The 27,314-nt window shown below is 37.5% G+C and overlaps 2 protein-coding genes across 3 annotated transcripts in view; one reads left to right on the top strand and one right to left on the bottom strand.

Annotated features, from left to right (window-relative positions):
• Positions 1-23,722, bottom strand: part of Eip63E (cyclin dependent kinase Eip63E) — a 51,958-nt gene extending 28,236 nt beyond the window's left edge. Inside the window, exon 1 of one of the 2 annotated variants that reach the window (XM_028302067.1) lies at positions 23,493-23,722. In XM_028302067.1, coding sequence (XP_028157868.1) covers positions 23,493-23,565 — 73 coding nt within the window. In that variant the 5' untranslated portion in view covers positions 23,566-23,722. Of the gene's footprint in view, positions 1-13,229; positions 13,620-23,492 lie in introns of those variants that run through there. The other variant, XM_028302068.1, reaches the window with a different exon arrangement.
• Positions 23,723-23,949: 227 nt separating this feature from the next.
• On the top strand, positions 23,950-27,314 carry ICA69 (islet cell autoantigen 1-like protein). The gene is made up of 4 exons (XM_028302069.1): positions 23,950-24,626; positions 24,817-25,059; positions 25,305-25,556; positions 25,921-27,314. The coding sequence occupies exons 1-4, from the start codon at positions 24,057-24,059 to the stop codon at positions 26,137-26,139; spliced, it is 1,284 nt and encodes a 427-aa protein (XP_028157870.1). The 5' UTR covers positions 23,950-24,056; the 3' UTR covers positions 26,140-27,314.

Raw genomic sequence — 27,314 nt, 5'->3', positions numbered from 1 at the left:
GAAAACTTCCAACGGTAAATATCTAGTACATCTAAAGTAATAACATGTATCTAGAGTATCGTATTGGAAACGCGCGAGTTCACATGCACCATCGAACATTATACAAACACGCCATGTTTATACACGAGAACTAAAAACATCACCTCTTCCAAAAATTTCATATGGGTTCAATAATTGAATCTATCTTGCAGTACCTAGTCACCAGGTTGTACGGTTCAAATTCGAACGAACTCCCAAATTGGTTGGTGGAAGTTCAATCAACAGCCCTAGGCTGTTCAAACATGACCACCATGGACAAACATTCGCACTGACATCGCTATCTAATCTGGAAAGCGACAGGGACAATATGCTACGGCCTACGTCTAACGTAATATTTAGATTGATGACTAGCCTCGCTGTTACCATAGACAGTGTACACATAACTGTAGTAACAGAAATTAACACTGATAAAACCGTAATCAGCGTTCTTTACATTCGTAATGAATTACTCAATACTTTTGCAACGAGATAACAGTAAAATCTTTTGAAATCCTTCATTTTATGACTCGAGCATCACGTGTGGAAGATCCTTTTGAAGATAATTTCCATTCAGTTAACGGGAACGTTTCAGCTGCCAATTCAAGGCCATTACACATTATTAACGATGTAAAAGCTAATAATATAACGAGCGGAGTTCCTTTATGAATGGATTTACGATGCATAAATTTACCGCAGTGCAAGTACGGTTTAGTATTCCAAACATCCTGGCAATGCGGAGAGCGGGAGAGGGAGTTAAATCCTCACGTTACGAAACACGTCAAGAGCCGTCAGAGTTATTCGAACATGTCAGCCGTCGGCATACATTGGGGGATTCCGCAAAAGATGACGTGTGGGCCAAATATCACCCGCTCCGTCAGTGACGCGAAATATTGGCAATGCTGTTGCTCGCGTAACAATATCAATAGTCGACGTATTTACATAGGACGCTCGTAAAGTTCCTGTTTGGATCGTAAATAGAATTTATGCTCTCCAAAGAAATCGTACATGTCACGGACTCACGAAATCTCAAGTTATGGTATGATATTCAGACGATCTTCTGCAGTCCGATAAAATAGCTTTTGTTTTGGCCAAAAAAGACACCTTAGCAAAGCCATAAATTTTAGAAAAGCGTTACTTTTTCACACTTATTTCCAGCCATATGTCACTCCGTCTGCCGTTAGGTGTCAAATTTTCATTGGTGTAACACGCAGGAAGCTCTACCCTTTCAATCGGCGACACGAGAACCCCGCCATTACCTCTATCACCATCTCTCTAATTGTACCTATTAATGACGTCACTATTACGTACTTTCGCTCGACGCCATTAGCTATCGAGCCCATACCATTACACATTTGTAAAGGGTTCACTTAAGGGGTAAGGTAAGGTTAGACGATTAGCAGAATGAAATACCCAATGAATTGCTCATTTTCGAACCGTGATTTTGTCGGTAGGTCGAACATTTCGATTACACGTAGTATCATTAAATTCATCTTTATTAATTCACAAATTATGTTATGATTATGCTACAAGTTTCCAGATGGTAATCGCGTTATTATATGCAAAGTCAATTTCGTTTAATCCAACATCCAAACAGGATCAACGTGAACGAAACAAACAATCGTTGGAAATTGGTTTTGGTGGAACAACCTATCAAGGGATATCACACGTGATTAAAGCTAAGATAATACGGTTTGAAAATAGAGTGGAGGGAACATAAATCAAAGTGGTAAATGGCGAATATAAAGCATGTAATAAAGAACTGTCATTTCCAATGAAACGTCAGGCGGTGTGAGGAAACAGGCGGCGATTCTGGAGTGCGCGGCAGTTCCGCGTGTTTGCGATGGACTTGTTGCGCCCACGCATCTTGAGATATATTTCAACTAAGCGCTTATCATTTTTCACGACAAACATATGATAGTCGGAAATCTATTGAGCGTAAAATTTAATAGTATGAAGCCTTTTATGAAGATAGAAGATAGAAACTCTTTGTTTTACAAAAACTTGAGTTCTTCTATAACATGATAGATCTAAAAGTGCACTGAAGAAATATGTTTATATCTATTCGGATTTATGTTTGTAAACAGACGCGTTGATTTAAAACTATAGGTACCAATCGTACGACAATAATTTCGGCATGTCTACAAAGAATGCTCTTTCGGCGCCTACGCATCGTGCATGATCATTTTTCTAAGTGACGTCTGTCATCGTTTTATTTTTGGTAGATACCTAGTTATTGTTTGTTTTGCATTAAATAAAAGGAGTAAATATAGAGACAAATAGCAGAGTGGCCCGAGATCATAAAGTGTGTTTCTAAGAGCATGATGATGCACCAAGTATAGTGTACGGAAAAGCTATTTTCACAAGCCGGACACTTATCGTATGCATTTTTGATTTACAGAGGTCATACATTCCACTAGACTCTAGACAATGAGTTCATAGAACGCGTGTAGGAAGGACATTTTATAACAGAAACAGGAAGTCTGGCTCATTTTGTGTATACGCCAGAATGTTTTGACTACATCTAATCTAACACAAATACTGATGATTATCACAAACATCGAATTAATATTGCCAATTAGACACCACTCTATAAAATCAGTTTATTGACGCAACAAACGATTAACCAGTAGTTAAATTACCAATAAAACTTTGCATGAATTCAATATGAATAAAGCACAAATGTGGCAACATCCGTTATCATTTCGACATGGGCCATGGCATGACCAAAAAGGCATATGACACATCTTGACACTGTCCGAACGCCACGTGGGCGGGTGAGATAAAAACGCCTACGACAATACTTGCTGATTTGTGGTGCATTCATTCAGAGCGAGAGCTATTAATCTAACAGCCACATAGGTATAGAAGTCGAACCTTAACTTCGAACTCCTCCTATGTTCTTCTGATTAATTTCGTTGCGGGTGCAATGACAGTTTAACTTTCCTCCGGGAGAAACTTGACCTTCACTGGTTGGGTTTTTATTGGCGGTCAAGCTGTAGATCCTGGCTACACAGAGAGAACTAGAGGTGGGAATAGTCCAGTTAGGTATAGAAGATAGAACATCAAGCTGAACTTTATGTGCTATCTTCTAAACATAGTGCCATTTTGCAACAAATATGCATAGTCGGGTGTAACTGTAACTTAAAATATAAAGGAAAAGTTTGTATCGAAGGATAGCTAGTGGGTGACTCTCTGTAATAACTGATCTCATTCTGGGTAACTACACTATTCCAGAGTATTATAGGAGGGTATTATCGCGAAAATGAACCCGAGCGAGGGCTGCGCGATAGTCAATCTGTGACAAATCGAAATAGAAGCTAGAGGAGTCTAGTACCTATAGACAAGAAACTCGGGTAAAGCCTGATTCTACCTTAGATAAATATTCAGGGATTTTATACTCAAGTGGTAATTTAGATGTAGACTAATGCGACCTTTCGCCTAATTGATCGCCAAAGAGCAATACTGTTACTGTTGATGAATAGGATAGCACGAGACTTGTCAAGCAAATCTACAAACTTGTTTGCCAACTAAATGACTGGATTGTGTAAAACACCTAGAAGCTTTAGCAACAGAAGCTTCTCAATAATATTTCAAATTGAAACAATTCTAGATCGTGTTAGCTAAGTACACTCATAAATTTAAGACTTCTCAAGCACCGAATTGACATGTATATGTGTGCAATGCTATCACGATTGTTTATAAACAATAAATCAGATACCTACTGCTCAACTTGTGAAGCAAACCTGGCAGTAAATCAATCATATATCGAATTTACAATCTACAAATATTCCTGAGAAGTTTATTTGCAAACTAAATGGCAGCTGGTATCAGCTAAGACCTCTCGATAACATTTCAAATCTAAAAGCTTGTAACTTGTGTTACTACATCATTAAAATTCCTCGTAATTAGGATTAGTTCAAGAGTTCAACAGACTACGGCTCTTGCGCTCGGAAAGCACCGATTGTGACAAAACCGGGTCCCAGCGGGCTAACTGCTAAGCAATCAAGTCGTAGAGATGTGCGCGTCGATTGTTAATTCGCATTTGAATTCGCAATTATGCGATTAAATCGATTATCATCACTGTGATTTTTAAAAGCATAGGTATACCAACTCGGAGAAAGGTTTGGCGATCTGTAAGATGTAAGGGTAGCATTCTATTGTATGAGTTTAACCACAAGATATTTCAGAAAATAAGCCTTTGACATCGCTGCAGTTAGGACTGAACATAAAAGAAAAACACAGGTTAAATATTATGACGTTGACTCTACATTTTACACTAGGAGTGCCTATTGGAATTAATATTAAATGGGTTAATTATAAGGTCACTATTCGATATCTTTATTCGATTGTGATCGACTCGATCACCGCACTAATACGAACGTGCGAAAGTCGTTCGTCGACCTTGCCGCGAGCGTCGTTGCGCCCGCGCCGCCGGCCGCGTGCCATTCCGCCCACTGCGCACGATTGCACCGCGGACAAACAAAATAGTGCATTCGCGCTGCACTTGCCTAATCTGTTTAATAGGTTAAGTGCAGACACATATTTGCTGCAATTTCACTCCTATTACAACTGCACAAGATCCCAGTGTTTACTTTGACGTGTCTCGTGCGTCTGTGCAAATAATATTTTAAATATTACGTATTCATAATCGACGTATTTGGTGACAGACATCTGGCGCCCGTGATGCAAACATGGTCAATCAATTTGAATTTGCATAAGCGGTTTGGTCGCTTTGCAACAAACCACCAAATACTGCAAAAAATATTGAAATAATATGTTATTCGTGCATATTGCAAAAGATCTAAAATAAAGATAATGCATGAATATTTTAACAAATTTCTCAAGGCTGTCTTGGATAAATTATTGCAATTCTTATCATGTCATACTTAATTACTTCCCATAGCGAATAAATCACAACGAAAAGAACGTTACCGTAATAATCCGTGTTTTATCGCTGAGATCTTATTTAAGACGCTTATCGGATTAACAACAAATGAACTCGTTTATTCAATCGAAACCATGTTACGTGTTAATCCAGATTAGAAAATCGATTTTTTAAATCCATAAGTGGTCGATTCGAATTCGACACCGTTGGTATATCAACAGTTATCCAACTAAAATGTGAGGATAAATAATAAATATACTATTTTCAACGAAGCCGCACAGTAAATGTCAGATGAAATGGTGCGCTCAGTTTTAGTGAAATGTTATTAGTGATGACAAGAGTGGCGCCAGCTTTATAAATGCGAGCCAATACTTGTAGATACGTTTCTGGGGCACTATAGTCTTTTTCACCTAAGATGATCCGTATGACACTTCAAGGTTATCCATATTACGCATACTACATATGCAGAATATTTCTGAAAAAATATTTGTATTTTATTAGCAATATAATAAAAAAAAAATTAACTACTTGTCTTGAAATATAAAGTAAAATCTGAGTCTATTGATTATATTTTAATTAAATACGATGTAAAAATATTTTTTATTTAATGTACGCAATGTGTGAAACGGAATAGATTTAGTGCTGGGGTATTTTTTGTATAACAAAATCGATTATTTCCGCGGTTCATTAATCGATTGCAGTGAATACTTAGTTATTTAAAACATCTAAAAAATCAACTATATTTTTCGATTGTTGACTTTAATAAACGTATTGAAAATAAATTAATAGTTTTTAATCTAAAGAAATAGAACCAGTACTTTTTTGGAATCGTTTTTTTTAACACGAAGTCCATAGAATTTGAATATTATCAATAAAAAATTGTTACAATAATATTTGTAATTAAAAAAAAACATGTTTTTTGTTGAATAACACCTATACAAAATATTTCTCTAAAAGTAGGTTTTACTAACTCTTAGAAAAAAATCGATAGATAAATCGCTATGGTTTAGTTATGTGACATCTCTATAATTTTCAAACTCGAAACGTCATACGAATCATCTTATGTGAAAAAGACTATAGTGATGATCCGTGAGTCTTATTTTAGAAAAATCAAGCCTCATTTAATTAGTAAATAACAGACAATGCCAGAAATAGTATCTGCAAGTTAATTTTATCTGAGTCATTGCTGTAATCAAGTGACTCATCTTGAAAATATGAGTAGCTAATGATTAATATGCTAATAACTTTGATCAGTTCCCTGGATATTCGGACAACCGATAGTTAGTGTAAATAATGATTCTAGGAAGGTTATTCGTGGATCACTGGAATATTGTGCTAAACCCACTCCTGACACAAGCAAATAATTAGTCATAATTTTGGCAATAAAAAATACAAATTACTATAAGTACTTACCTACTTTTAATTAAGATGAGAATGAAGGAATGTAAATAACTAATCAATTGGGTAACAATATTTACCTCAATATTGCTGCTTTGAATATAAATTAGTGATTCACATGAATGAATTTTCCAAGAAGCATTCGTATTGAGGTGTACGTGAATCATGGCGCTATCAAATCGAAACACTATTAATTCCAATGTTTAAGCGTCAATTGGCAATTTTTCCTTTAATGAATGAGTAACGGCACTAAATAGGAAGTGAGGAAGTAAAAGGAAATGAAATCAATGTTATTAGAGCAATTCCAACTCAACATAATATCAATAAACTATAACTATTTAAGTATTGCAGTAGCAAATTGTGAAATGTCACTAGTGACAAGGCTAAAACTAGTCTCAGTCAGTAAACTAGTCAGCAATCAGTTCAAAAGCGACAACATACTGTGTTTATACGGGAGTTAGAGTCAGTGCTAGGAAGCGTGAGAGTGGGCACTCAGTCGAATAAATAAAATAGGGTTCGAGTGACAATCTCGTCGTCACTAGGCCGAGTGTTCGGCCGATTCATATGACTACGTGACTAGGTAATTGGTATGATACCTGGAACTTGGAACTATTCAGAACAAAATATGGCAACTATACAGGGTGACGTGGATGATCAAATAATTATTTTTTATAAGTTCTCTTGGAAAGTTGTTACATTTGAGCAATAGAATCAATCATTTTTGTTTAATAACCCGCTAATGGGTCACCCTGTATAAATTATAATTGCTTGTTTGTGTTTCTTAACCCGTGTAGAAACTTTACTACTGATTCTATCTATATGTATTGTGACATCATATTGTATTTGATTATCAATTTCAAATGCAAACTAAGCTTGACGATTCTTTAATAGATCTATTTACATACAATAGTGCAACTTGAGTACAGTTTAAAATATAATGCTAATACAAAACGTGACGGTAGTCGCCAAACGAATAACAATACAAGACGATTATTACTTACTATACATAAACGATGTAACAAAACTTCAATTACAAACACAGTAAGTGCAATAGGTGACGCACAAAGGGACGTTATGTATTAAAGCAGTATAAATTTGAATTTTGATGTAATATGACACCCTCTATAAATATTATGTCCTAGTTAAGTACATAATCAATTACGGATATAGATTCTTATGTCTTTGTGATTGAATAAGGAGGCTTTTACCCGAAAGAATTCCAATGCGATCTATCATAGACCAGTATAAATATAATGTAAATAATTCTACTGCATTTACTTTTATTATTAAGTGACATTATCTGTCTTGAACAAACAATGCAACAAACCGTTAAACCAATGACTACTAATTAGCAAACCTGACATAGTTATCACCAAGGTTTAGTTTGGTTTACTCTCAAACAAGGCTAGTGTGGTACAGAATGTAATTATATTTATTCACGCTATCTCTTGGCATTGAACATTTTAATTATAAATACAATAATTAATTATACAAGTTGTTATTTTTTTATAAAATAATCTGTTTGAAAATTCAACATCTAATTTAATGTTCTGTATTAAACGTCAAATATTTACACGTATTTTTAACAAGGAGATAACTTGGAGAGTTCAATATTTTAATAATAATGATAAGTCAATTAAAGAATGAATTTTCAAGAGCCGTCAAAATATTGACAATGGAAAATGTAATTAAAGTCAGACGAATAAAATCTGAAATCCATCTGGTTAAGAACGACCGCGGAATAATAATCAGCATCATTTTAATTTCTGATTACACTGCAGGTGTTTCCGCAGCTCCATTTATTACTTTTGTATAGCCAATTGCAGTGGAACATAGGATTAAAATCTCTTTGTGACTTGTAAGGAAAACCGCAAAAGCTAAAAACAAAAGCGTTCAATTTGATACAAAAGGCTTTGCATCGAGCACCGAAGTCGAATTCCCAAATTGGATCAGTTACTTTCCAAAATTAGCAAACACTTACATGTAATTGCACTTTAGAAGTTACATAATACTTTTCAATTTCATTTTAAAACCGTAGCTTTTGAAATAATGATCTCCCGATAAAAAAGACTGGCTGTATAAGGGCAGCCTACTACACAGATTAACGACCCAAAGCTGTATAAAAACAGAAAACGCTACTCTAGTAAATGCAAAGCGTTGGAACTTGGAACAAAAGCGTTCATTGAAGCAAGTGAGCCGAGTGCACACGACTCGTGACCTCGAACCTGCGACCCTGCACACAATGTGGGCAATTGTAATGTAAATGCTGACTTAACCCGCGCTGTCTAACTGTGGCGCCGTTTATTACTGCACATCACGCTACCCAGGGACTGGGGATATGCAAAGCAAAAGTGAACACATAAATACTGCCGCATAAGTAGCATTACACTAGAAAGTAACTAGAACTAGGTTATGTGATTAGTTGTTAAATTATCTCTACACTAACTGTATGTACGCTTAGATTTTTCTAACTACGCAACGGATTCTAATGCGGTTTTCATCAACTGAAAGAACTATGTGAATAAAATTATGGTTATGTGGATACAAAATGTTTGATATTCATTCAATGACATCGACTTATCTTAGCATAATATCTCTCGAAGCATTAATAAAATCATCATCATTCATCATTTCAGCCACAGGACGTCCACTGCTGAACATAGGCCTCCCCCAATGCTTTCCATGTTGATCGATTGGTAGCGGCCTGCGTCCAGCGCTTCCCTGCTACCTTTACGATGTCGTCGGTCCACCTTGTAGGTGGACGTCCCACGCTGCGTTTTCCGGTACGCGGCCTCCATTCCAGAACCTTTCTGCCCCATCGGCCGTCAGTTCTGCGTACTATGTGCCCTGCCCATTGCCACTTCAGCTTGCTAATACGTCGGACTATGTCAGCGACTTTGGTTCGTTTACGGATCTCCTCATTACTGATTCGATCTCGCAAAGAAACACCAAGCATAGCCCTCTCCATAGCACGCTGTGCAACTTTGAGCTTCTGTATAAGGCCTATAGTGAGAGGCCACGTTTCCGAGCCATAAGTTATCACTGGTAACACACATTGGTTATACACTCTAGTCTTCAGGCATTGAGGTAATTTGGACGAAAAGATGTTGCGTAGTTTCCCGAACGCTGCCCAGCCGAGTTGGATTCGACGATTGACCTCCTTCTCGAAATTGGACCTACCTAGCTGAATCGTTTGTCCGAGGTAGACATACTTGTCGACAATCTCGAGAATTGAGCTCCCAACTGAAACTGGGTAGGGCGTAACATGGACATTCGACATAAGCTTCGTTTTGTCCATGTTCATCCTCAGGCCTACCTGTTGGGAAACTCGATTAAGGTCTTCGAGCATTGTGCCAAGATCTTCCAACGATTCTGCCATGACCACAATATCGTCGGCAAACCGAAGGTGAGTGATGTACTCGCCATTAATGTTTATGCCGAATCCTTTCCATTCCAGGAGTTTGAAAGCGTCTTCCAGAATGCTTGAATAATAAAATCATATAGCTAATGAATTATAGCTAGAAATTTGAATTAGCGTGTTCAAAACTAAAATTTAAAACGTACATCTCACACAAAAGCAGAAAGCAAGACAAGTTGGCTATTCAGTGATTGTCACAAGATTGCTTTCACGCAAGCTAATTCATATTTCTAATTACGGTAATAAAGCGAAACTTTTTAGTTGCAGCTTGTTTGCGTGAGAAACTTTGACTGACAAGTTTACAAAAGTAAATAAAAAATAGCCTACACGTAATTTTATCCCTATACATGAATACACGGAACAAGCAGATGATACCATAAAATAACATCCAGAGAATACATGCAAAATTCGAGCTCAATTATACACTGCCTACTGGGTCAGTTCAACATCGGATACATACGCGGAATTTCATGACAAATTGGACTGCATATAACGTTAAATAAAAATAAAAGCCTCTTAATGGAGAACATGTCGAATCATCTGCATAAATAAGAAATGTAGAGCGTTGGAGTGTTAGCTAAAGCCATTCTCGCATTGTACGAGTATACGTCGCTAAACGCAATCTTGCATTCTAGTATTCGTGACTAGAAGAGATATAAAGTGGGAGTAGTATTAATGCAAGTGGTGCAGATGACAGGCCCATAAACACTACGGTTCTTAATAAGTTGTGATAAGTGCTATTTTGCAACAGGAATGTATGATTTGACGTGATGTGGACTGTACAATAGTTTCCATATCAAAGTGGCCCGAGGCGCATCGAGGCGTGGTCAAGCAGCGCGCCCAGCCAAGCGTTCAGTTCTCTCCCTATGGCCATGGGTTCCGGTGTGAGATTAACGAATTTAGAAATCTTATGGACATTCTATAAAATGATGCTCTACAAAAAATTATGAAGAGTCTTTTTTACTAACTATAAAGACAACAAACAATTTGTACATTTGTAATTTTGTCTGTAAGGTATCTCGGATCATACATAAAAAATATTATACAGGACAAGAATTGAAAAACTTGTCATGGCAACATTAAAACTTAACACCCTTAAAAGGCGTGAGTTAAATCGTAAAGTAACAGTACTCACACGAAGCGGACAAGTTTTTGCCGCATCTAAAATTGCTGGTAATTATTCTTAACAACTTCCTAGAGCTAGGTACAACCGCGTATCATTGACTGCGGTACACACGCCAGGGCGGCCGTTGAGATGTGGCCTTCCAAGGTCTGTCGCAATACCGCAGTAGGCAACAGAGTATAAGACTTTTGTTAGAAGCGACACTGATGAATTGCAACTATTTGTACATGCACGTTACGGCTCGCCAAACGGCCAGGCTTCACCACAATAGAAGATAATGTTGCCACTGTATGCAAATATAGATCTTATATGTATTCAATTCTAAACCATTACAGACTCATTAAAATGCATCGAGCGTCCACTCACCAATATCTAAAGCAAATATCGATATTCAACCTCCAGTTAATTTCAACGAAGAAAATTTACACAATTGTAATACCTGTGGATTGCATTACGCGGAGATTACCATCGGGGTCACGTACTTTAATGATATGGCGTAGTTTATTTTTTAGTACCACATAAACAGCGGGTAGTGCGACCAGTTGGCAACATCGATGCTATCCAATTGAAGTAGAATGCAACCGTTCAACTTCTTGTTAACGGCTTGAAATCGTTGCATGAGCAAAAACGATGGAGTGTCGAGAACCCGTCGCGAGACAGCGATAGATGGAAACGGTATGTGGGTATTTCCAGAAACAGTAAAATACAATGGAAGCATCTCGCGATCCGCCCATACTTAGCTTGTAAATGAAGAAACAGTTCATAGCAATCGAGAATCGTGCAACGATAGACATGAGTTGTCAACTTATCTTGTAAGATTGGTGTATTTACATTAGAGACGCAATGATTGTGTATTTTACACTTATTCACTAGTTTGTAAAGTACTTTAGGTATTTTTCTGTCTCGGTTCAAAAATAATCTTAACTTGTTTAAATAATACACAATCTGAATAAGCTTTCCATTTACCAACTTGAGATATTATAACATTATTTCTCCTGGTGTTTATATGAGAATCGTGTCCTTAAATCCTTAAAACGCAGATCGATTGCGAGTTAAAGGAAATAAATTGTTCGGGTGTGTGGTTCATCGAACCCGGCGCCGGCGCACCTGTTCATGCGCCGAATGTCAACTGGATCGCTGCGAATCAGGCGGATACCATCAAGGCCAAGTGCTTAGGGGTCTGAATCATTGTTCCAAACGGTTGTCGAAAACTATGGCCGTTTTTTGTACGATGCTTATGACCTGTTTCGTCTTGTGGCAACAAAAGATCGACGTTTATTCAAAGTCATCCTTAGATTCTAATTTTATATTACTGGTAGTAAGTTCTCTTGAAAAGGATATCGCTACTGATACCCGCATACAAACTTGAAACAAACAGATTATTACTAACTGGTGGTCAATCTAGAATAACTTTTTTATTTTCTTAACATAATAATTTGATTGTTTTAGCTAATAAAGTCAAAGATGAGGCACGCAAGCCACAGGCCCAAATAAACAGGTGTTTACCCAAAATCGGCTACCTGCTCCAAAATAATTTTCAATTCCAAAATGGACTTTACAACAACTTGGCTGGAGGCTCTTACATGTTATACCATATGTGAAAAGTGGACACGAAATACTCTGACAGGGGGATTCGCCGTAAAGCCGAAGTAAGAAAGCGTTTAATAACGCTACAAAACGTTTCCGAAGAGATAAGATGGTAATGAATGGTGCTGTTTGCGAAAAAAGAAAGTAAACTTTCACGGAGTATATGAATAAGCAATATCATCGCTCATCAGGTGTTACCAATAAGACAAACTTATTTGCATGTGCAAAAACCGCAATCACAAAGCAACTGTTATGAGTGGGGAAATTCTTTTATTGACTCATTCTTGAGGAATCTCAAATGCTTGACGAGATAACGCCAACAAAAATACTTACACCTCTATTACTTTCATTGAAGTTAAGTACTAAAATACCCTAACACATTGCAAACACAACAATTTGTTGATTACGTGAATTACATAAGATTGTACGGGCAGATTATATAAACAAAGAACAATCCCAGCACGCATGTGCATTCAAACAGCAGCTGACACGTAATAGAGTATACACTTAATCAGATGAAATGTGCACCGATCAGAATCACATAAAGTGCAGTGGCTGTTGTACAACATGACTCACTAGACCTGATTTGCTGTTTGCAATGATAACGGTGTTTCAATAACAAAGAATAGAAAATGTTATTGTAACATTAGCGTGCTATTATGAATAATAGCGACCAACTTGGTGTACAACCACAAAGTTCTAAATGGAAAATACGTGCCGTTTTAACGTTAAATGAATCATGAATTTCGTTGTAAGCTCTAAACCAAAATAATACCGGATTTGATAAAACATTTTATTACCTTCAGAAATCGTAGGCAGCACGTTGACGAAGTTAACAATCCCGACGCCTGTTAACTGACTCATTCACCAAAACAAATTCGCAACAATTCCAAGAAACGTCTACCTAACGGTGGATATCCGTATATTGTGACAAAATTCGAAACAATGTTATTAACACTTGACACTTATCACGTAGCCCACATAGATAAAATTGGCTAAATTAAATTCGGCACTTCAGATTTTCGTTCACATTTGGGTGGTCGGTCGCGGGCCGTTATATATGAGTGGTCACTGAGCACACTTCTGCCATGATATGAGAGATGGTGTATCACATGAGAGCGGCCTAGTTATCGTGCGTCGGGTGCGCATACGCCGTGTATTCGAGTCGGAGCGCCAGAGCGGACTGGCCGGCCAGACAGACAAGCCAGTGCCAACGCCCGTTCACCAGTTCACCTACTCTTATCTTGCGATGACGGCGTACTTGCTCGCTCGCTTATTCCGCGCTTGCTTAACTGGTTACTTTAGGGCTGTCATCGAGTTGTTCTCCCAGGACGTGTCCTGATTTTTTGGAATGGAGAGTTTTAAATAGAGCTCTGAGTTTCTTAGTGTCTTGTTTACATCGTTTAAAGAAGCGCTACTATTATCTGAAATTACTAATTACATACAGCAGGTACTCATTGTTTTGTTTTATATTTGTAATGCAATTGATTGAAGTAATTGAATTATGTAATTGAACAATAATTAAATTGCAATTAGTTTGGCTTCATTGACACTTGTTTTCAGTTTGTCCGTTAATTGTGTATTCTGGTATTGCTATCTTTAAAATGTGGTCATAAAACTTTGCATAGGCAACCCTGGGTTACTTGAACACTGCGTCGAATGCAGTGCATGTTCCATTAAATTATAATAATGCGAGATGTCGTACTGCGAACAGATTCGAATCTGCCTCAGTAAATAAGATGCCTGTTATTGCATTCTGCTATTGATATTGCTGTTGTGTAAACCGCAACGTAAGACATTTGCTTTGTTATTGCTTGATTTTAATTGCAACGCGGCAGTAACTTTCTACTTAAATTTCTCTTTTCAATTATATCATCCATGAATTTCCTTATAGCTGACATCTCTACTTAATTTGATTCAATCTTCCGAGGATTTTAAAATCAGATTAGAGGATAATTTTCCTGTAATGCCCAGAAGGTAATGATTACTGATTATAGAAAATTAACAGAAACGTTATGAATTATTAAAATGTGTGTTTCTGCTCCCGGCTTCGGACGTATCTAACGGTATATTTTTGCACTTTAATTTTAGATTTTCCAGCACCGTTAATACAACTAATTTAGCTTTAATTAAGATTCATTAACTGTTAAAATATCTGTTCATTTCATTATTGATCGTAATTAGGTGTTCAGATGTGGTTTTTTTTTCGATACTGTTTGCGGTTTGCTCCAGGTTTCGAAGAAAAGAAAACGTAACTTCAATAAATTACAGAATAGGTCGTCTTATGCTCAGACTGCGCCAATGAAGCGTCGCGTCATCTAAATAATTAAGTGACAAAAAGAAGAATGCCGCTACTAACCGGGTAACATGGAAAGCATTGAGGGAGGCCTATGTTCAGCATTGGACGTCCTATGGCTGACATGATGATGATGATGATGATGATGAAAAAGAAGATTAGACAATTAAAATTGTCCACCAACTGTTGCTAACGATGACCGCCTTTAATCTTAAGGACATTCAATATTAAATTACCTAGTAAGCTGCCGACAGTAAAGATGCGTCTCTTAGTAGTCTAGCTCTACTAAAGATATAAGCTTAATATTATACTCGTATTATGAGTTTTTAATGTTTTTGATCTATCAAACTGTTTCAACTGTATTGTTGTTAAGTAGGTAGCTTCAATTAAACTCTCTTGCAATATCATTGACGTCCAATTATTTTAGTCAGTTTTTCTTACATAGATGACATTTTACTTTCTCCTGAATCCCAAACACCAAGACCTATTTATTTTTCCATTTCACGTGGTAGCACGAGCAGAAACCTCACAGATCGATAGGCACAACCACCCACAAAGGTCGTATGCATTATTTATAGTCTTTATCATACTAATGTTTAATCGTCCGTCAGGGGTTAACGCGGCTTTATTACAGGTCAACGTGGTTAAAACTGGTAATTGTATTATAAACATGTAGTGCGTGCGTCATACTATAGTTTAATAATAACTGACTTGTTTGAAAGTAGAATTTAATCATAAAGTCTTTAACCCAAGGATTCGATATTAGAATGCAGCATAGATTTGTCACTCTTTTCACCCGATTGCCAATTTTGAATGTAGAAAAGTCTAAAGATCTTTAAACACGCAATTAGATAAACTTTCACGTTTAGTTCTATTTAATTCTTTCTAATTCTTAGTTATATTCGTTAACACGTCCAACTATTATTTAGTTACGTTACGTGGTTGTTCTCCTGATTCTTCCCGTTTTTTTCGATCCTACTGAAGACTCATCAAGCTCTATCATTAAAGAAGAACCGCACAGTATTGTCATCATATTGTTCTGCGAATCTTTAAACGAATTTCAGCAATTTTATTGAATAACAAAACACAAATAGAAATCAGTTTTCTAATTTATTTGATGTGTAACGTTTCGAATCAGCGATCGAGTCATTGAAGCATACAGTACCAGTCAAACGACGTATGATTAATTCTAGCAATAAGAAACAGGTTGGTGCACTACCAATAGCGGTGACGTTGGACCACTCCAAATAAAAACGGTTACACAAATGACGTCATTTATTATAGTTTTATAATAACTTAACGCCAAAGTAGAGAATCATTGTAAGGTTCTTCTAAAAAGAGCCAATAAAAGGCTTTATGTATGATTGCTGGGATTAGATTTAATGAGACTAAACTGTCCACTAACGAATTAAAGCAGATATAGTTTTATAAAAAAAAATCCCGAAGCTCCATACCTTGATTTAATTTTATTCAAATATTTCTTTAATTCGCCAAAAAATGCAGACTACGTATGGTAAAACATCACATCGACGAAAGGGGAGCGTGATTGCGAGTTTACGACTCTATTAAACTGATTTCTATCGTTTTTAACACGATACGATTAAACGAAATCCAAATTCTCATTCTTCAAGGGTGAATTCGATCATACTTGCGATATTATCGCTAATCGCTTACGTAATACAGGTGCGGATGACAGCAAGGTATGATGATGTATTTTAAACGTTGAACGTCACTCCCCTTACAATGGGAATGTGACAGCTGCTGTTGCTAATTTATTAATTAGTCATACAATAACTGATATACGTTCACGAATTACTGCTATTGTGTGACATACATTATCAAAGGTAGGTGGAAACTTAAATAGAGTGAGACAACTTTTCAGCAATGGACAGATAGGTAAACAAGACAGATATTAGATGGGACAGTAGGCTTTAAAATAACAATTTCCTGGACACAGTAACCGGTATAGCACAGGTAAGATAGTTATATTCAGGTCAAAACATTTCTAACACAATCACCCCTCAATAATCTAACTCAAGTTAATAACGAGGCTATGTGTGTGAAATATCACGACCGGCTTTATCGATTGTGCGGCATTCAAAGTTGTGTCATTAAATTTTCATGAGAGCTGGCTAACTCACGACAAGCCCTCACAAACCTCCTTCTGGCCAATAAATCGTGATGCACCTCCTCTCCGATTGTTTTAAAACAATATCGTTATCTAGTCCACCTTTGTTTATTAACTAGTGTCAGAAACAGGCAGGACTAATTAAATTTACCAAACAGTTCTATTCTAGTATCTACTCTTGTAGGCGAAGTGAGATCACCAATAAGGATTTTTTATCAATACCTGATAAGGATTTACGAAGAACAATGTGTATATCCGTTTTTAAAAAGTAGTAAATTGATTCATTCTGATAGCAAAGCTAACTTACAAAAACATCTAGTACCCATACGAAGAACGTTACACATACTTTCGTCAACAAAATTTCTGCTCACAGTTATATTTTCCTGTAAACATTCGAACTTTTACAAGTGTTACTTCCTAACCTACTACACATTGCAAATTAATCTATTGTAAATAATCCAAAAATAAGGAAAGTAGAGACAAAAAGTTAAATGTATTTAAAAACAATGACTCACTTCTTTTAGTCGTACCGAAGCCATCCTCGTGGCCGTTGTACATTATATCTTCATCGTACTCGTAAACCTTGAAACTTTCGAAGGAATACAGCTTGACGGCTTTGAAGTCTTGTTTATTAAAAACGAGCTATAAAATAGCTCGATCAAGTCCGATAACTCTTAATCCGGAACAGTTCAACAAGATCAAGATCCTTACGTCACTCGTTCACTTCAGGGAATTCGAGAGGGTCACTTTCAATCAGAATTGTTTACTTCACTGACATGGAAGCGAGATAACGCACATCGCTATTGTGTCCGAACAATAGGCGAATCCGAAACTTATTCGGGAAGTTCGCGAGATCGTTGAGACGTGGCGAGTAGCGTCCGTGATGGCGACCGCGTGGCGTCTGGCTGGGCTGAGCGGTGCAGCGCCGCGCCGCGCCGGCGCCTAAACTGTGTCAGGGCAGACGCGGCGAGCGCCCGGCACCGGCACCCCGATTCCATACACCTCTCTCTGCCCGACGCATCAATACACTCATTTACGTGCACGGCAAATTGTAATTGCCGACGCAGAAGTACGGGAAGCCTGCGTTTGAATGGCCGAGATTGTTAGCGGAAACATACAGCCAACTTTGCATTAATTAAATCCCTTTTGAAGTCCATCCAGTTACATTTTCCAAATGTTTGAAATACGATTCGCAAAACAAAGGATATGAAAAATGAGATAGGCGTATCTTTCAGTTATGACTTGAGAGTATCGTTATCAAAATATTACGAGCCAGTGACACCCCTCGCCCTAATGAAAACTTCCTAAAGAACAATGTAAAAGTTGTCCCGAAGGAGCCTAATCTTAATTTAAAATCTATTAGGTCCATTATGGTTTGTAATTGATTCTTGATGCCATATTTTTCTCTTTCCAATAAAGCCGACACATTTATCGGTTTAGCGCTGAGAGGGAAAACACTCCCCATTGATCGGAAGGCCCGCGTTAATGCTAAATTGGGAGCCTTTCTCGCCAGCCTCCCTCCCCCACCTTCTATTTTTAGTACGAAACCCAGAAAATAACTTTGAAAACCTAGGTCACGCCCGTATTTCACGAGAGCTCATCCGTAACTTTAGAAAGTCCCACATTAAGTTCAAGTACTTTTTTGTCAAAGCTATTGGAATAGTTTTTTGACTGAATAATTACAGAATGTTTCATGTTAAAAAAAATAATTCTTTCAATTAACAGTCATAAACGAGTTTTAACAAACAATATTTTTGAAAACAACGTTAATAGCATAGGTACCATATTTACCCCAATTTTCATTTCTTTTGCATGAGTAATGGCTATTACAATATTACTATGAAAACAATGAACACTGAATGAGTAAAATATGGGCGACTTAATGTGCTTCTGGAAAATTCTGCTGATTACTATGTTTAGAACAACCATTGTCCGGATTTAGCAAAATAACAACAAAGGATCTTATTTCTTAAGAATTACGCTTTCGAGGAACGATGGAAAATTGTCACGAATAAAGTGAACAATACCCACTGAGACGCTGGTTAATTAAGTTAATAACTAGAGCTATAGCAGCAATATGTAATGAGTCGTCTTAACTCGTATTGTTGTCTACGAAGCAGTAGTTAGACACAACGTCCAATTGTTGCAAAATAGTTTCAAAGATGTCGGGTTTAAAATTAACCAACAACGGCTCTTTTAATTAGGAACATAAATATCTGCTTTAATATTAATTTGAATTGGATCGCAGCGAGTAACGAGGCAAAGATAATTAAGTAGGTTTAATAATACATTTCACAGTGAAAGGGAAGGAAATTTCTTTCATCTGATATTTATTATCTGTAATTTACACTCGACGGCACGTCATCAAGTTCTATCAATTGCGAATTCGCTCATAGTCTGCGGTAAATATTAATAGTCTCACGGTGTGCTCTGTGTGTAAAACGCGAATTTTGGTTTTCTTGCGAAATAGTAGAGCGTTAGCAGTGTTCAATTTAAGATTATGACAACCCTGCAGAGCTCTATCGGTCCGCAACCTTCGGCATTTGCAGCTGCATGAGGCCAGCAACCTAGGAAATGTTATTTGAACTGGCACCAACGTTGACGCCGCAATACTTAGAATAAATTCATTGTTCTAGACTAACCCTGGCGTAATTTTAATTCTACCACACAATTGCATTTTAAGCTGATTTCTAGAAACGGTTAGCTCGTGAAATTAACGATTGTATTTGCGGCAAAATCAATTAGTTTAAAAGCAATTTACTCCTAAATACAAGGCATTTTGATTTTCTTTCGGCAAAACAATGCACGATATTGCGGTTGTTAAGAAGACTAACAAAAAATACAGAATTTCGCTAATTACGGATAATTAACTCTTTTAATCTTATTTTTTTCAACACAAACCGGAAAAACGCGAACCGATCAGCCAAAGGATAGTTAAAGAAGAGCCCGTCACTGCTTCGTTCATGGTCCAACCATTAATCGCAAAATTTTTAATGAAGGCGCCATCTTCAGTCAATCAGTCTGACCACGCGGCCGTTGCTACGATGATTGGATTAGCTTATTCGTGGCGTGAACTATTTGTTCTTTTGGCCTTACATCACCACCCAAATAGCACCGAGATTCGAGACAAGTGCCACAGACAGAACACCGAAAAGATAAAAGAAGCAGCAAAATATATGTTTAAGGTTAATATGTCAAAGAAAATGTTATGAATAGACTACAAGGATGATGTGATGACGCACTGAGATGTGCGAAGCAATTAATTTTTCATCCATTCATTGTATAGCTAAGCAACGAAGATCAAAGAACCTGAAATGGCAAAATAGGTAGTGCTTACATTTTAGGTAACAGACCCGTATAAAAACGTAGGTTAACAGGTTTCTACAAGCCACGCAGATGTTACCAAGCGCATCTAACTCGCTAGAACATAGAGCATGAGAGGAGACGATGATGTTCGGTGTTGTGATTTCTATTTACGAATATTCTTTTCGATCCATTCAACCGACATTCAACATTTGCGCGCGCGATTACAGAATCCTAAATGTCCTGATTCTCAAAAATCTATAAGATAGAAGTTTATGAAGATTTAGTTATTACCGCATGATCCTCCTTTTTGACGACATGACAGTCTCCGAAAGATTTGTGAAAATAATAATCCATATTTCTACATTTTATAGAATCGCGGACTGCAGTATTTCCGTAATATATTTCTGAAAAGCTATCTTTACTTGGAGAAACTCGATAAGATTATGCAAAGAAGCGGTCTCTCGGCGATTCGAACTTGTGATTCCATGAAATCCGAAACGGAAGACGGTAAATGGATCAATAAAAGGGTCTATTCCACTTTGATCACCTGGCTTTGATGACCCAGGTGATCAAAGTCCACTTTCAGCGACAATTTAGTGTCCTTTGATCACCCACGGATACGATGCCCTGGGTGAGCAAAGTGGACCCCAGTTAAATTATTATTTTAGTGTCCTTTGATCACCTACATACAAATCACACCTCCACTTATACTTAATGTACGGACAAACATTGTTCAGGTAAGTAACGCTTTAAAATATTTCATGCTGTAAAAAAATTGACTATATTAAGAAAATGTTTGTACTTACAATTGGACATGACGTGTCTAATCAGAGGAGGTGTGATTTGTATGTAGGTGATCAAAGGACACTAAAATAATAATTTAATTGGAGTCCACTTTGATCACCCAGGGCATCATATCCGTGGGTGATCAAAGGACACTAAATTTTCGCTGGAAGTGGACTTTGATCACCTGGGTCATCAAAGCCAGGTGATCAAAGTGGAATAGACCAATAAAAGTATATCGAGAGCCCCACGCGAGACACATCGATACGAGACGAGCCTTGACCCGGTTGTTGGTAATGGTTGATGGTTCTCGAGTCTATGGGTACAGTAAGTTCTCATGTCCGAATCGAACTCCGAATTTAAATTTTAAAACTGATAGAAATTCCAGTTTTTAATCCAGTACAAGGCAGGTTTTTTTTACTGCTGTCGTACTAGCCAGAAAAACAGAAATTTTTTAAGACCAAAATTTTCCTTGAATAGCTTATGGGTTCCATAAGGAAGGAAATTTGATAATACCATTCCTGAAGGTTCGGGAATGGGGAAGGTTTTTAGGGAATCCGATACTCGGGTACGGGGACGAAGTTACCGGCGGCGGATCACGTCTGTCCGTTGAAAAAGTCATTAGGTAATTTTCGTATTATTTACGTCATTACGTTTCGTAATGGAAGCGCTTTTCGTAGGTAATATTTATGTACGACAAAAATGCTCTAAGTTAAGCCATAATGTCATTGATTTTTTTTGCGGGTTTAAATCGCCGCTTACTTTGAACAGTGCTAAGCCTACTGCATAGAGTTATATTGCTTCAACCGACTTCCAGCGATTTGGTTAACAATGACATGGCTGAATGGTGAATGTCGCCTTTTATAGCTTACGCCTCTAAGGCTAGCATACTTTTATGTCACTTTTGTATTTGGCATTTTGTCTGACATTTAGTGGACCTAGGTTTATATTTTAAACTGAAAGATAGGTTAAGGCTCTGTAGGTTAGAATGGTTAGAATGAACTTAAAGCACAGGAGATTAAGTTACATTATAGATATACAATGGATGTATTAGTACAAAATATTTTCAATGCTTCAGCATTATCTATCCCTTTTAAGGCTCAGCCTCGAGTTTAGCGGGCAGCGGGGCGGGAGCGGCGGCGGCGCGGGAGCGGCGGCGGCGCGGGAGCGGCGGCGGCGCGGGAGCGGCAGGATCTTATGCGTAAAATCAAATAGACCGGTTCTCGAAAACAGCGGCGCGGCAGCGGCGCCGGAGCGGGCAACGAGCGGGCAGCGGCGAGGGAGCGGGCAACGAGCGGGCAGCGCACTCCTTCTTTTGCCCACAATAAATCGAGCGTTAGGAATAAATTTGAATCGAAATAAAATTTTCGCCGTTGTTCAGACATTTCGTTTGCGAATAAAAACAAATAATATCTCGACAACACAACCCCGAACACAACACTTCGCCGCTAAAGCGCCGCGCGAGCTGCCCGCTTGTTTCGAGAACGGGTCTGCGTTGCCCGCCCCGCTCCCGCGCCGCCGCCGCTCCCGCCCCGCTGCCCGCTAAACTCGAGGCTGAGGCCTTACTATTAGGATGAGTGGGAGGAATGAGGTGGGAGGGAGATTGTGGAATAAAGGAAATTCTTTTGGAGGCTTTACTGGTGCTACTTAAAATTGAAAATATTAATATTATAAGACTGATGCTACATTAAAAAAATCTTTTAAACTTTTTTGATGTGATATTCATTAATTCTTAATAAAAAGAAAAATGAAACGGCCACCCTATTCCTTGTTCAGTGCTTGTTACTATAGTATCTAATTAGATTGTAGTGTAATGTTATTTATAAATAAAAATACTGTGAACTGAACAGATAGATTTCATTAATAACATGCATAATAACTTCATATTAGGTGCAGTTTCATATCGGCACTGGCCCATATTTGACAATTGCCATTATCATATCACTATGATCCTAACGCAAACATTTAACCTGAATATGACAAATTTCCTACTAGTTTGCCTCCTATCCTATATACAAAATTTAAATAATTACTACAGTGTACATGTACAATTAATAATGTAAAATAACCGCAAACATAATTCAGCGCAATCTTCAGAACATTAGGCATCACTCGAGTTACGGTAATGTGCCCCACATAGCCAAAATGTAGATCTGAAATAAGTGTTCACTGAGTTTGCTGCTCTCAATTTTCAATCTAGTGCACGGCAATTAAAAAGTAAGATAAACCTGATAAAATTGACACTTGATGGAATAAGTGTACCTACATATTTCATGGATTGATAACTAACATTAATAACAAAATAACAACTAATATCAGTAGTTTAATTCTTTGGTGAATTATTCAAAATAAAACATTTTGATGTTTCTTCCAAAAAGTTGCAGATACACAAAACTTTCATGTAAAGAAATGTAGTTCTTCCTTCGTATCTAATAAAAGCCAGAAAGTATTAGTAGCCTCTTAAATTTCAGAATTTATCTAAAATGATAGCATAGCAATAGCAAGCATTTTAAAATAATTTGAAGCTAAATGACAACCACACAAACTTACCATCTTTGACATTCTTGGAAGACTGTGACGATGACACTCCGGGTATAGTTTTATTATCACTAGCACAGTACATTGTAGGATTTTTCACAAGCTGGTACTATAAAGTCACTCTCATCTAGCGAAACTATACATATTAGCATCAAATCGACTTGATAATCCAATACAATTGCACGTAACGCGATACACGGCAGCCATTCCACATTCCGGTTGTAAATATAAGGCCATAGACAACTTTTTATTCTTTCACTTTACGTGTTTTGTTTGACAGTTAGTGCGATAAAAGTCGGGGAAATGAGGAAAAATAAACCAATAGCTTCCACTCAATATAATTAAAGATTTTTATTAGGCTGGATTTATACGTTCTGTGAGTTTTTTCATAAAATAATGAAACCATAGAGCCTGTGCTGAGTGTGCTGTAAAAATTTCAGAACGTGATCAAGAAACGTCAAATTTGACAGTTATCAAATTGACGGGCGAGCTTTCCTCACGTCATTTCAAAAGATTTGCCAAAGAATTTTTATCAATAAATTGTAATTTTTGTTTCAGCATATAATCCGTTTCACAATGATGCAACATCAGTACTGGGTAACAAAAAAGACTGTTCTGAAAAAATTGGGCACCAAAGAAGACGAGTGTATTGTTTCCTCGGACGCTGAGCTTGACGCAAAGTTAGAGTTGTTTCGATCAATATCAGATAGCTGCTTACATTTACAACGAGTGTTAGATCAGTATCAGGAGAGGTTGTGTATTTTGGCTCAAGAGGAGAATTCTTTGGGAAAGTTTTTGCGGGATTCGGGTAAGGGGAACAATGCGGCAGGGAAGCATATGGTGTCGGCGGGGAAGGCGATATCGTATTCGGGTCAGCAGCGTTTATCAGTGCGGGGGCCTTTGTTGCGGCTTTACCATGAAGTGGAAACGTTTAGAGGTCGCGCTGTGAGCGATATGCGGGCGACGGTATCTGCTATGGAGAAGGCTCGCATTGAATATCGCGCAGCGTTGAGTTGGATGAAGTCTACGAGCGCTCAACTGGATCCGGATACCGGCCGCGGGTTGGACAACTTCAGGAAAGCGCAGCGACAAGTGCGCGAAAGCAAGAAACTGTTTGATAAGCTGACACTTGATGTTTTGCAGAAGGTATGTTTATTCATTTATCTGTACTAGAAAGAAATGTAAACAATAGGTACCTACTTGATTCTATTACAGCTCAACTCCATAGTAGTTAGGCACTTCACAGACACAGTTTCTGAACAATGGTGTTGATGTATCCAGCAATAATTAAGCCAGATTTTTTCATTCTATCAATGATTGTTAATGTGAATTTCAGATAGACCTGCTAGCTGCAGCAAGATGCAACATGTTCTCCCATGTACTGTCCAACTACCAGTCGTCCTTCTTGACGTTTGCCACAAAAGTGGCGCAAACACTGATAGCCACGGCTGATACAATGAATGCCACTCCTCAGTATGAGTTCTGCATTTTGAAAGAACTGTCACAGAACTTAGGGGAAGGTGAACCAAAGCCAGAAGAGGTGATTCCACAGGATAAGGATCAGATGCTATTTTTCCAGGTAAATAAATTAATTGACTTTCTATTAAAAAAATATCAATAATTTTTAGTGCTTGCTTTGTGAATGGTTTCTAGACTGAAAAGTATAAACAGTTAAGTTCCCAGCCATCACACATTTTTGTCTTTAGTTTATTGGATTTATTTAGAATGTTATTTAAAGTTATCATTAACCCAATGTGCTATTACTGAGACAACATCTGTTGTTATCAGTGAAATTAACTTTAGATACCAAATAAAACATTTCAGGAAGAGTACAAAGATGAAAATGCCGACAAAACCAAACCAAACAATGTAGTTAGTAAAGAAGCAGAAAACCAGCCTCTGTCCACTGCATCCAAAGAAGAACCTTCCACTTCGGTCAACTTGATTGACACCAGCTGTCTGGAGCCTGAGACTTCAGGAGAAAGTTCAGGCATTCTGTCAGACTTGGCTGGGTTACGACTGGATGCTGATATGCCAGCTAATTTTGGATCTTTTATGCCTTCACAGTTATTACAGGTAAAACATTTTTATATATTTACCCCTTAATAATAAAAAGTTACACCTAGGATGAACTCTGGATTAAAATGACATTATACATACTGATAACAATTTAAGCCAGAGTTCAACTAGGTTGTAACTTTTATTAATAAGGGGGATAGTTTCCCACTAGCATACAAAAGTTATTTTTTCTATATGAATACTTTACCATTTACATTCAGCTGAGTGTTCCTAGGGACTGAGTGATATTGAAGATAAAATGATCAGAATAATTTCTTAAGTGTTAAAGGCAGTTCATATCAAGAAATAGATCTGGGAACAGTTTATTAAAAATATTTTGAAGTCTGCAATTAGATACTTAATTTCAATTTAAATGTTTCAGGACTTGGCTGTTCCAAACTTTATAGATGGTCCCATGACTCCAGTAAGCACCAACAACAACAAGACACCCCAGTCACCACAGCAAGCCCCTACCAAGTCTCCGAAGGTTCCGAAGAAGGATGACAAAGCCGCCTGGTTCAAACTCTTCGCTGAACTGGATCCGTTAGCAAACCCGGATAGTTTGCCTGGTTCCAACACCAATCAGAGCCATGCTGCTTAAATATACTTATTATTATCATCAATAAGGTTCACTTTCACAAGGTATTTATTGACCTAATTTTGTTTCAATTTATCAGTATTTTCTAAAAAGTGAAATGAATCATTAATCAGTCAGGCTAATCGAAATTAGGGCTGGTGGACCTTCTGGTCTGTGTTAAAAATCCAAAAGCTCAAGAGTGCTGTATGATTGTCATTGTGGTATTTAAATACTTCGTAAACTCTTTGTTACAAGCTGTATAAGAGAACACAAAGTTCAAAGGAGTGCTGATTGTACAGCATTGATTGATTTGTACAGCAGCTAAACCATACTGTATACTGAATGTGTCGACCTGTTTACATGCGCAGCACGCCTTATTAATTAAAGCACATTAGTTTGTTAATGCAGCCCTGATTCATGAGTGGCGACCACAAACCGGAAGACGTGTCGTTGGCAGGCCTCCCACTAGGTGGACTAACGATCTCGTGAAGGTCGAGGGAGGTTCCTGGATGCGAGCGGCGCAGGACCGGTCTTTGTGGAAATCCTTGAGGGAGGCCCTTGCCCAGCAATGGACGTCTTTCGGCTGAAACAAACAAACGAACAGCCCTGATAATTTTATAGCTGTAACCTATCTGCCTAAATGATAACAATAACGCTCTTAGTTTAGCACCCACTAGTCATACGCCGCATCGAAGTGTTGCCTTGTACCAAATGAAACAGGGAATCTTGCTGCTCTGCTCATACTTTTAAATAACCCAAAATGATGGTGTGCTAGCAAAATTAAGTAAACCAGTCTTTAAAATAATCCGAAAATGTTATTTTTTTACTGTGTGAGATTCCCTATTTCCACACTTTAGAACTCTTATGGCGCCTAGCTTTACCAACATGTATATTCCCTTACCCCTTATTTATATCATATATTGATGTATGTACTTATAACGCTAGGTTTACAACCTCTGAACCATCACATAGGCTAAGTACTTAATCAAATACGAACGTAGGTACTATGCTCATTAGCTAAATATTATACATATTTAACTATAACTATAATATTGTCATTTGATTTTTACAAAAAAATATTATTTACATGTTTGTTTTTGAGTGTAAGTACCTACATTAAATTTATTAGGTAGGAACATGTATTCATCTTTATTTTATAATGCCTTACCAGTGTAATCAAATATTGTATTGTATTTTTT

The sequence above is a fragment of the Ostrinia furnacalis genome, unplaced genomic scaffold (assembly GCF_004193835.3).
Source record: "Ostrinia furnacalis isolate ACB-3 unplaced genomic scaffold, ASM419383v2 OfSCF1067, whole genome shotgun sequence".
Lineage (NCBI taxonomy): Eukaryota > Metazoa > Arthropoda > Insecta > Lepidoptera > Crambidae > Ostrinia > Ostrinia furnacalis.
The sequence above is the reverse complement of the archived record's forward strand: the minus strand, read 5'-3'. Positions and strand labels throughout refer to the sequence as shown.